At 27.5% G+C, this 11,686-nt stretch overlaps 1 protein-coding gene across 1 annotated transcript; it reads right to left on the bottom strand.

Moving 5' to 3' along the window:
* Positions 1–30: 30 nt before the first annotated feature.
* On the bottom strand, positions 31–9,902 carry LOC132924900 (mucin-3B-like). Its single transcript, XM_060989341.1, has 29 exons — positions 8,512–9,902; positions 8,131–8,253; positions 7,938–8,052; positions 7,776–7,816; positions 7,595–7,703; positions 7,416–7,459; positions 7,223–7,346; positions 7,043–7,086; positions 6,850–6,973; positions 6,668–6,711; positions 6,488–6,599; positions 6,306–6,349; positions 6,124–6,235; positions 5,942–5,985; positions 5,761–5,872; positions 5,572–5,624; positions 5,390–5,501; positions 5,199–5,251; positions 5,017–5,128; positions 4,850–4,893; positions 4,224–4,347; positions 3,735–3,778; positions 3,615–3,666; positions 3,304–3,438; positions 2,141–2,240; positions 1,851–2,081; positions 1,706–1,764; positions 528–625; positions 31–69 (listed from the first exon to the last, which is right to left on the bottom strand). The coding sequence occupies exons 2-29, from the start codon at positions 8,185–8,187 to the stop codon at positions 31–33; spliced, it is 2,382 nt and encodes a 793-aa protein (XP_060845324.1). The 5' UTR covers positions 8,188–8,253; positions 8,512–9,902.
* Between the last annotated feature and the right edge of the window lie 1,784 nt (positions 9,903–11,686).

Here is an 11,686-nt window from a genome sequence, read left to right as displayed (position 1 = left end):
AATTTATTTGAAGTAAGAAAGCAATTGGTTTTATACTGATAATGGTATGTTATCAATATAGATGACATTCTGGAAATTATAAAATATAAAATTGTAGTTGTTTTTAAAAAATAATGAGAAAAATGTACATGTTACTATCAAAAGAGATAATTACATTTTCATAATATATATTGCCTATTATTAAAAAATTATAATAAGCCAATTGACATTATGCTTATTATATAGATTATTATAGATATAAAACTGCTAGTTAAAATATATTTATTTCAACGCTATTAATTTTTATTTTTCATAAAATATTGAATACTCATGTGTATAATCTATTTAAATATTTTGTGTGAAATCTTATAAGGTTAAGTAAATACATTATAATTATTTAAAAACATAAAACCAAAAGCCTTCTTACTGATCGCGTAAAATCTAAAATACATCTAAGAAAATTCATCTCAACGAATTATTTATCATCAGATTCTCTACTATCAAAGAAACAAATTAACTATTATTAAAACTAATTTGTTAAAACTTACTGGTGGATTCAAATGTTTCATCTCCTGAGCATTTTTTGATATAAAAGAATCATTCTCAGCTTTATTAGTAACTTGTAGTGAAGAAATCGTTGATGTACCTAATCAACAGAAAATGCAATAATTTAAATTATATTTATGGTATTTAATTTAAAAATAAAAATGTTTAGGTATATTGTAATTAATAAAATCTAATCCGTATGTGTTATCGGTAATAACTAATAAATAGTTTGGAAAAAATGATTTTATAATTGTATTTAAATACAGATACAAAAACATCCATTTAAAAAATAAAATCAAGTACAAATTATCACACTTGACATGTGTTTAAATTGTTTTCTAAACACTCTTAAACTTTATTTATTAATTGTACAAGTTAATAAGGAAAATAATTATATAAATAGTAGGTAATTAATAATTTAAAATTTTAATGTCACAAATAAGTATCATTAGGACTTAACTACCTACTTCATTAAATACTGAGAAATGCTGTAATCCTTTAATATTAAATAAACAAAAAACTGTTGTTCATGAAACACGTAATAAATAAATGTTTAATGATTTAATATTACCTAATTATAAATAATATAACAATGATAAAAAAAAATATGAAACGTGATGAATAATTATAATATTTGATGTATTTGAATTTAAAAATTGAATAATTGTACATAAACTATTTTTAATATTCAAAAAAATTATTCATTACATTTTAGATTGCTTTTTTTATCATTATTATAATATTTTATTTATAAATATAATCAAATTATTAAAGATTTATTTACTATATTATATTTCATTAACAACCATTAATTTATTTAATTCATTAATACTAATTTAAATTTTTTTTAACTATTTTAACATTGATACATAACATATTTTAATTTATTTTTATTTTTTGGTATAAAATGAAGTAGGTAGTAAAATTTCATTTTCTTACTCATTTCTATACTTAAATAAATAAAATTAAAAAAGTATTTTCAACTATTAAATTTATGTATTTATAACTGTATTTATATACAAATTTATAAGATTGATAGTAATAATATTAAATTAAATTATAATGAATAAATCTTAGAATATATATAAATATATATAATATTTAAGAACTCTTTTATTTCTTTTTTGAGAATTTAATTATTAAAAAATGTTCATACTTTGATTAAATAATGAATATTTACCATAATAAGGAATAATCATTTCAGATTTTTCTGGAATTTCAATGTCTGTCGGATGTGGTCTATAAATAATTTAATAATTGTTTATATATATCTAATGTAATATTTAAAATTAAAAATATTTATATTAAACTTTTATCATTTATACTTTAATTGTGTAGATAAGGTTCCAGATGAATATTTTTCATCTATTGAGTTAGATGGTTGAATAGTTGGATAAGAAATTTGAGGAAAATCATTTTGTTCATTGTTAGAAGTTGATTCTATTTGTCCATTAGTTTTACTGAAGTTGTATATTTTTAGTGATTCTTCATACAGTTTTTTGTTGATACGTTGAAGTCTACTTGTCGGTATACTTGGTAAACATTTTCTTATTTCTCTGTAAATAAAATTACAAAACTGTTCGATTCATATTTTTATTTATTTATAAATCCTTACCTATCAGATTTTAATAATATATTTGACTGTTTCCGTTTTTTTTTCGTATTAGGTATACTGGGCACTTCTAATGGCATTTGATTATTTTCACTAGTAGTATCTAATAAAATAAAAAGACTAATTAGAATATTTCATTGATGAAATAATTATAAATTTTAATACTAAAACTAAAAACTAATAAGTAATAATTTCTCAAATTAGACAGCAATCAATGAAAAATGAGTAAAATTCACTACAAAAAGTAGAATATAATATTCATGATATACAACAAAACAAACTACTAATAAAAATTCATAACAAAATCTCTACAGTCAAAAAAAAAGAATATTCTAAAAAATATTCTGTATACTTTTCAAAAGAAATGGTACCTAGTGTATTTTTAACTTTATTTAATATGAAACACAAAAATTATAAATAGACATACATACATACATCAACAAAAAATATCAACACTGTTATTATTGTCAATAAGTGTATCAAAAATAAAATATTTTGCCTGTAAAAACAATATTAGTACTCGTAATACAATTTTTTGAGTAAGTTACCTAATGAGTTTTCTTATATATTATTTAATTGTAATCAAGGCTTAAAATTATGATTGGTCATAAGCATGTTGTCTAAATTTTGTTTCACATTATCTAATATTTATTTATAAATAATATAGTAGAATTTATATAAAAAGAAAAGAATGCATATTGAGTAGTATTGAACATTTTACATTTTAAATTTACAATACTCATACAATTTTAGTAATGAATAGAAAGTTTATTAATTAAATAACTTGATTCTAACCGAAAACTTCAACTAAGTATGGGTTACATTATTTTATTAATATGATTATAAACATACTTAATGATTGTTTAATGTAATATTGAATTTATTTTCTGTGAATGAATAAATAAAATAAAATAGTAAGTAAGTAATACTTGAGTAAAGTATATGATGTATATTTTATTATTTAATGATTTAACATAAGGATATTGTAATTTTATAATGAAAGATATGGTCACAGTTAATATAATCAACTTGTGTGATTGGTAAGATAAATACAATTTTATGGTTAAAGGTAAAGGTAGGTAATAAATATTGAAGTTTTTTTAAGAATAAATACTAAATCTTGTAGTTTAAATCTACATTTTTAATATAAAATATTTATTAGTTACCATAGTTGACAGAATTATTTTTATTAATGCTGCACATAGGAGTATCGGCTTCCTTTCTATTAACAACAACAACGCTTTGATCAGCAACACTCTTTTTGCATTTTAAAACATAGTCTATAACTTTAGGGCTGATTCCTAAAAAGAAATTTAATAAAAAATTAATTACAATATTATGCACACCACTTATAAAATGTAGGTATTATTATTGATTGTAAATACTAAATATTTAATCAATGGTATTATGAAAAAATAAGTATTTGATAATGTATAAATAAAAAAAAATCAATAATATAAGTTTGGATTGTACATACCTTGGTCATTCGTAGAAGGAGAATGCGAAGTAGTCTCTGGCATAAGAAGAGACTGTAAAAGTAAAATTAAAAAAAATTAAGATCTACATAGAGTTATAATTTAGGATTATCAAAACTTACATCAAAAGGATTAGCTTCATTAAATGTTTTAATAAGTCTAAATTCTGAAAAAAAAAAAATGTAATTCAATGGACATTAGCCAAATATCAAAAACTAATTTATACCATATGTTATAAAAGTACCTATCATATACAGTTAAGCATTTAGCTTAAAATTATGGATAAATATTAATTTAAATAAGCATTTGACATACTTTGGAAGTATGAGAAAGAAAACAGTAAGTAATAGTTGTAGGAAAAAACTACTGTAAATTAAAATGAAACAAAAATGTAAGATTCGTACAACATACATTCTTAAAGTAAATGCATATATCAGGAGGTTCAATATTACTGAGTGTTTTAATGTCTCAAATTTCTGAATAAAAAAAGATATGTAATTCTAAAATCAATAAACAAATAACAATATCAAATAAATTCATACTACATATAAAATTTAATCATAATATTAGCCTGAGATAAAATGATAAAGATTAACTTTAAATTCACATACTTGGTTTTTCAACTCCTAATGATTCTGGAGAAGTCATCATTAAATATAAATTTGAATATAAATTTGATATTCTTCGGGAGTATAATGAAGGAAAATATGAAGTAGTCTGCATAGGATAAATTGACTGTAATTTAAAATGAAAAAATAATATAAGATTTATACAACTAATTGCTTAAGAGGACTTCTCACCCGCATGTGTTGTCTCCGTCTTACACTCGTATGATATAGTAAATTTTCGTTCACTAGTTTCAATAATGTGTTTTAAGTTTTAATATTAGAGTGAATTGACCTATTATCAAACTTTTAGGTAAGAACATTATCTGTATTCGATATTTTAATTTGTTGGCCAGTTATATGTATGAAATTATTAAATATTTGAAAATGAACATAATTCACTTAAAAATTAAAATATCGTAAAAAGCCAACGAGAGAATACAGATAATGTTCTTACCCAAACGTTTGATAACAGATCAATTCACTCTAATATTAAAATTAAAAGCACACTATTGAAACTGGTGATTGAAAATTTACTATGTTGTACGTGTGTAAAACGGATGCAACGGATTCAACACATGCAGGTGAGATGTCCTCTTAAATGTCCTTTTTAAAGTAAATGGAAAACTTACATCGGTAGGTTCAATATAAGTGGGTGTTTCAACGTCTCTAATTTCTGAATAAAGAAAATATGTAAATAAAAATCAATATATTAAACAAATTCATTTTACATATACAATTCAATCATAATATTAGAGTGGTATAAAATAATAAAGTTTAAGAATTTATATTTACATACTTGGTTTTACCAATCCTGATGATTCAGAAGGTATCCCTGATAAATATAAATTTGACATACTTTGGTAGTTTGATGAAGAATAGTGTGAAGTAGTCACCGTAGGACAAACTGTCTGTAAATTAAAATGAATAAAAAATATAAGATTCATACAAACAATTTCTTAAAGTAAATGAAAAACTTACATCAGGAGGTTTAATATAAGTGATACAAGTGGATGTTTCAACGTCTCTAATCTCTGAATAAAGAAAATATTTAAATCAAAATCAATAAATTGAATAGGAGCATATTAAATAAATTCATACTACATAAACAATTCAATCATAATATAAGAATGGTATAAAATAATAAAGATTAAGAATTTATATTTACATACTTGGTTTTACAGCTCCTAATGATTCTGAAGCAATCCCTGATAAATATAAATTTGACATACTTTGGAAGTTTGATGAAGAATAGATTGAAGTAGTCACCGTAGGATAAACTGTCTGTAAATTAAAATGAATAAAAAATATAAGATTCATACAAACAATTTCTTAAAGTAAATGAAAAACTTACATCAGGAGGTTTAATATAAGTGATACAAGTGGATGTTTCAATGTCTCTAATCTCTGAATAAAGAAAATATTTAAATCAAAATCAATAAATTAAGTAGGAGCATATTAAATAAATTCATACTACATAGACAATTCAATCATAATATTAGTGGTAAAAAAAAATAAAGTTTAAGAATTTATATTTACATACTTGGTTTTACCAATCCTGATGATTCAGAAGGTATCCCTGATAAATATAAATTTGACATATCTTGGTAGTTTGATGAAGAATAGTGTGAAATAGTCGTCATAGGATAAACTATCTGTAAATTAAAATGAAAAAAAATGTAAGTCTCACACAACTAATTACTTATAGTAAATTGAAAACTTACATCAGGAGCATTAATATAAGTGGGAGTTTCAATGTCTCTAATCTCTGAATAAAGAAAATAAGTAAATCAAAATCAATAAATTAAGTAGAAGTATATTAAATAAATTCATATTACATAAACAATTCAACCATAATATTAGCCTGGTATAAAATATTAAGGATTAAGAGTTTATATTTACATACTTGGTTTTTCAACTCCTGTTGATTCTGAAGGAATCCCTGATAAATATAAATTTGACATACGTTGGTAGTTTGATGAAGCAAAATGTGAAGTAGTCGTCATAGGATAAACTATCTGTAAATTAAAATGAAATGAAAATGTAAAACTTACACAACTAATTCCTTATAGTAAATGGAAAACTTACATCAGGAGAATTAATATAAGTGGGAGTTTCAATGTCTCTAATCTCTGAATAAAGAAAATAAGTAAATCAAAATTAGTATATTAAGTAGATGTATATTAAATAAATTCATATTACATAAACAATTCAACCATAATATTAGTCTGGTATAAAATGGTAAAGATTAAAAGTTTATATTTACATACTTGGTTTTTCAACTCCTGACGATTCTGAAGGAATCCCTGATAAATATAAATTTGACAAACTTTGGTAGTTTGATGAAGCAAAATGTGAAGTAGTCGTCATAGGATAAACTATCTGTAAATTAAAATGAAATAAAAATGTAAGTCACACACAACTAATTGCTTATAGTAAATGGAACTTACATCAGGAGAATTAATATAAGTGGGAGTTTCAATGTCTCTAATCTCTGAATAAAGAAAATAAGCAAATCAAAATCAATAAATTAAGTAGAAATATATTAAATAAATTCATATTACATAAACAATTCAATCATAATATTAGCCTAGTATAAAATGGTAAAGATTATGATTTTATATTTACATACTTGGTTTTTCAACTCCTGATGATTCTGAAGGAATCTTTGATAAATATAAATTTGAATGTGAATTAGACATACTTCGGTAGTTTGGTGAAGTAAAATGTGAAGTAGTCTCCGTAGGATTAACTATCTGTTAATTAAAATCAAAAACAATGTAAGTCACACACAACTAATTGCTTATAGTAAATGGAAAACTTACATCAGGATGTTTAATATAAGTCGGTGTTTCATCCTCTTTAAATTCTGAATAAAGAAAATATGTAAATCAAAATCAGTATATTAAGTAGGATTATCGAGCAATTTCATATCACATATGAAATTTAATTATAATATTAGCCTGGCATAAATTGATAAAGATTATGAGTTTACATTCACATACTTGGTTTTTCAACTCCTGATGATTCTGAAGGAATCTTTGATAAATATAAATTTGAATGTGAATTGGACATACTTTGGTAGTTTGGTGAAGTAAAATGTGAAGTAGACTCCGTAGGATTAACTATCTGTAAATTAAAATCAAAAACAATGTAAGTCACACACAACTAATTGCTTATAGTAAATGGAAAACTTACATCAGGATGTTTAATATAAGTCGGTGTTTCATCCTCTTTAAATTCTGAATAAAGAAAATATGTAAATCAAAATCAGTATATTAAGTAGGATTATCGAGCAATTTCATATCACATATGAAATTTAATTATAATTTAGCCTGGCATAAATTGATAAAGATTATGAGTTTACATTCACATACTTGGTTTTTCAACTAATGAATCTGAAGCAGTCATCGATAGATATAAAACTGAATGTAAATTTGACATACTTTGGTAGTTTGTTGAAGTATGCGCCATTGTAAAAACAGGCTATAAATTAAAATGAAACAAAAATATAAGATTTATACTTTAAGAATGTACTTAAAATAAATAAAAACTTACATCAGGGCTATTAATACTGGACGTATCAATGTCTTTAATCTCTGAATAAAGGAAATATATAAATTAAGTAGAAATATCAAACAAATTAATACAGCTATGAAATTTAATCATCATATTTGCCTAGTATAAAATGATAAAGATTAAGAGTTGACATTTACATACTTGGGTTTATTGCTGGCAATGGTCTTGAAGCAGTCTTTTGTAAATTCAAATTTGACATTAAATATTGGGAATAACTTGGAGAAAAATATGATGTAGTCACCGGTGTAAAAATAATCTGTAAATAAAAATTATTTAAAATTGTAAATATATAGAATTTATGATCATTTATTCATTTTAGACAGTCAAAACGTACTTTAGTAGGACATTTTTTATTTTGTTCATTAATTTTATTTTTTAGAGACAAATCCATAATTTTAATTTAGGTAATCTGGTGCAAATTAAATAAGATTCCATGCCCATCAATTATCACTCGATTCTGAAAAAAATATTATTAAATGCAATTCATTGACTACCTATTACTTAAATTTTTTTTATTTCTATTGTGAATAAATACTAAGAATTGATCAATAATTTGATTTTTAACATAGATAAATTTATATAAATTTTAATTATATTTAAATATGACCTTCAGTAGTTTATCGATTACCGTGTGTAATAGGTGTAAACGTATATTTCGCAGTGGTTTCAAAAAAATTAACATAGGTTAAATGATGAAAGATTTCTTTTTCGTTACCTTTTAAGCGTAGGTATTTGCAGGCCTGTAGCACTTGTAGCACTCGTTTGGTTACGACCGATCACAGCGGCGTGTACGTTCAGCGTTGACAAAAATGTCTATCACATAATATAGTGTACAGACGCGTGTCGAATTCAGTTATATTCTCACGTATTCGGACAATTTGAAAATTTTAACACAATTCAATCGATAATAATTGACGCTATTGAAACCAATAATACGAGTGAACAGCCGAGCGATATTACCGGGTACGCGTTCACGGCACAACAAATCACATAACGTTTACGCAAACATCGCGTTGCGGATCGCAGTGAAGACGACGACGACCAGGACGAGAGCAAAGGCGATCATGAAGACGAATGTAACGATTCCGACCATGGACGTCTCTCGTCTGGTCCGGCGGCCAACGCGTGCGACCATGGCGTGCAAAGTTGGGTGACGCGTGAAAAAAAACTGGTTAAAAATATCTATTTTTAATGGACGGTCGTTTGAATTTTTATGCGAAACAACGACCGGCGAAGAACGAACACGTGAACCGGCGGACCGACGAAACGACCAGACGGACGACGGACGACCGAACGTGATGAGCGCAGATTCGAAACTGGTCGCCGGCCGCGTGCGTGTGCGGCGCACACGTTTTTCGAGAAAACGTTCGGCCGTCGTGTTTTGGCGGGGGCGGCGGCGGCGGTGACAATGTGCAACCGCCCACCCACAAGACGGCCAAAAGCATTGAACGGCCACGCGTTCGTGTGGCGGTTGATTTTTTTCCCGCCGTAGCCGCCACCGCCCCCACTAAAACGCGGTGGCCGTTTACGCGGGAACGAGTCGGTGCGCGTTCCTCAGGTGGTTCTTCTCCACGACAAAGACGTACTCACGCGTCTTCTCGCCGTTCCGCCATGTTTGTTTTATACCCGCGATTCGATCTCGCATCGATCCGGCCGGTCGGGTGTCGTTCTCCGTCATAGCGAAGCGTTGTCGTCGTAAATACATTTCTCGACGTCGTAGCCTCGCGAACACTACGCGGCACACGGGTTATAAAAATATGCGTTTAACGACGACATTGTTATTATGCTATTTACGACGCGGAAAACATGACCCGATTGTCGACGAACGAACACGACGTTTCGTCAACCGCGGACTACGACAGCAGCCGCCGCTGCTTTTGCGCGGACGACTCGTGTCGACTTAACACTAATTAACAGCATCCACTCGCATCGTTCGGCTATCAGCCAACTGTTATCACCGAACATTTTATAATATTTTCCAACGCGACCCGACGAAAGACACGGTGTTAGGGAAGACGCGGGGTTACGGGAATCGTGGGATCGCGCGTCGACATAGAGAGCGCTCGTCTTCCGTCCGTGTACGACGACGACGACGACGACAACAACGACAACCCGAGTGGGTACGTCGGCCGTCGTCGGAAGTTCGGCGGTACCGAACAAGCGATATTGCGATGTTGTGCGTGTCGTCCATAATAATTATCATTATTATTAAACAGTAAACACGTCTCGGTGTTTTGATTAGTTCAATGCTGAGGTTATCTTTTTCGATAAAATGTTCGACCGTCTGTCAAGACGATGTGATTAAACACCGATAATGATTAGTATGTGATTAGCATTATAGTCACTACTCGTAATTTATCATCAAGGACTATATTATCATGATAGAGCGTGAAGAACTAAAGACACCCCAAATTAATTATGCACTTAACCATCACATCAGCTCGTTGTTATAATATTATTGAAATAATCAGAGAACTATCAGTATCATTAGTATCAATATGTGCGATTAAATTTAAAATGTTTTCTTTTTTCTAAATCGAATAAAATTTATTAATGGCATTTTATGAATTTTAACATTGTTGCCTTATTATCATTACCTACACTAATTCAACGTGATTTTTCGTACCAATTTCGTATTTAGTATTTCAAACGATTTTGTATTTAGTCTTTCCAATGTTTCCAAAATTTCTACACAAGCTAATAGCCATTTTACCGGTCAACATTTGGAATAACAGGCTTTCATGTTTTTCGTTCTATACACAAATGTATTGTTATAGTTTACGGATAAAAATGTGTTTTCTGTACGTGTTGTAAACGTGTTTTACACAAAACGATGAATATCGCCCTTTATTCTCCACCGTCAGGCGTCCATTCGAAAGCAGGTAGTAGCAGGTCTGTGAGAGAATCGAGGATGGTACGAGGGCCTGCTCAACGGGAGATTTTTGGTGGATTAGCCTATTGTTACAAGATGGTTAGACGACTGTCGAAGATATCAAAAAATGCGATCTGGACAAATAAAACTGAAGCCGAAATGTATATATACATATGTTTTATAATATACAATACATGGGTACAATTTAATTTGGTTGTTACTATATTCGTATTATTGAATTTAAATTATTTTTCCAGTCAATTTACTTTTAGAAAATATACCAAATATCAAGTGAAGAGGGCGAGAGTTATGTGTACATTTGATTTCGAAGCCTGTAACAATTCTTTTTAAATTAAAAATCTCCATCGAACTACTATAAATTAAATATGTACAAATTTAGCTTGAATTATTTATATATGAAATTCTTGCATATGTATTTATATAGTATATAATTACTAAATCATAATATGTATTTCCTAATCAATATGTTTTAATTTTAATTTTAATTAAATATACATTCAGCATATTATACTATTAGTATAGTGAATAAAAAAATATTTTGTATGGCTGTGGATAAATGAAATATAATATAATATACCTAATATAATAAAATAGTAATAGTAAAAAAATAATGTGTGCACTGTTTCGTAATTATTTTTCTTTTATTATTTTGGCTTAATACTATGTATTTGTCAAATAATAATAATATTACATCAAAGAGAATAATATGATTTAAATATTTTGAGGGGGTCACTGGAAAATGAAACAGTCGACGAACTGTAACTGCAGATATATTTCAATTCATCTGAAAATAATTACTGAGCTCAATAATTAGTCAACCGACAACCCCCGTAATTTAAGCTGGTGGTCCGAGTGACCTAGAACTTATTAGTACGTCCGAGCCCGTAATTGATAAATTTACGGGATGTGATTTCATATAAAACACGAGTGATTCAAATTTAGAAACTCTCAACCTCTATAAATACATACCACTATGTATTCAAAAACCAGCTGACGA

This window comes from Rhopalosiphum padi, chromosome 3 (genome assembly GCF_020882245.1).
Source record: "Rhopalosiphum padi isolate XX-2018 chromosome 3, ASM2088224v1, whole genome shotgun sequence".
Lineage (NCBI taxonomy): Eukaryota > Metazoa > Arthropoda > Insecta > Hemiptera > Aphididae > Rhopalosiphum > Rhopalosiphum padi.
The sequence above is the reverse complement of the archived record's forward strand: the minus strand, read 5'-3'. Positions and strand labels throughout refer to the sequence as shown.

Coding starts and splice junctions, on each gene's coding strand:
- LOC132924900 (XM_060989341.1), bottom strand. CDS start 8,187: ATGGATTTGTCTCTAAAAAATAAAATTAATGAACAAAATAAAAAATGT. Junction 7,460..7,594: donor TTCATTAGTTGAAAAACCAA/GTATGTGAATGT, acceptor TTCTTTATTCAG/AATTTAAAGAGGATGAAACA. Junction 5,129..5,198: donor CTTATATTAAACCTCCTGAT/GTAAGTTTTTCA, acceptor TTTAATTTACAG/ACAGTTTGTCCTACGGTGAC.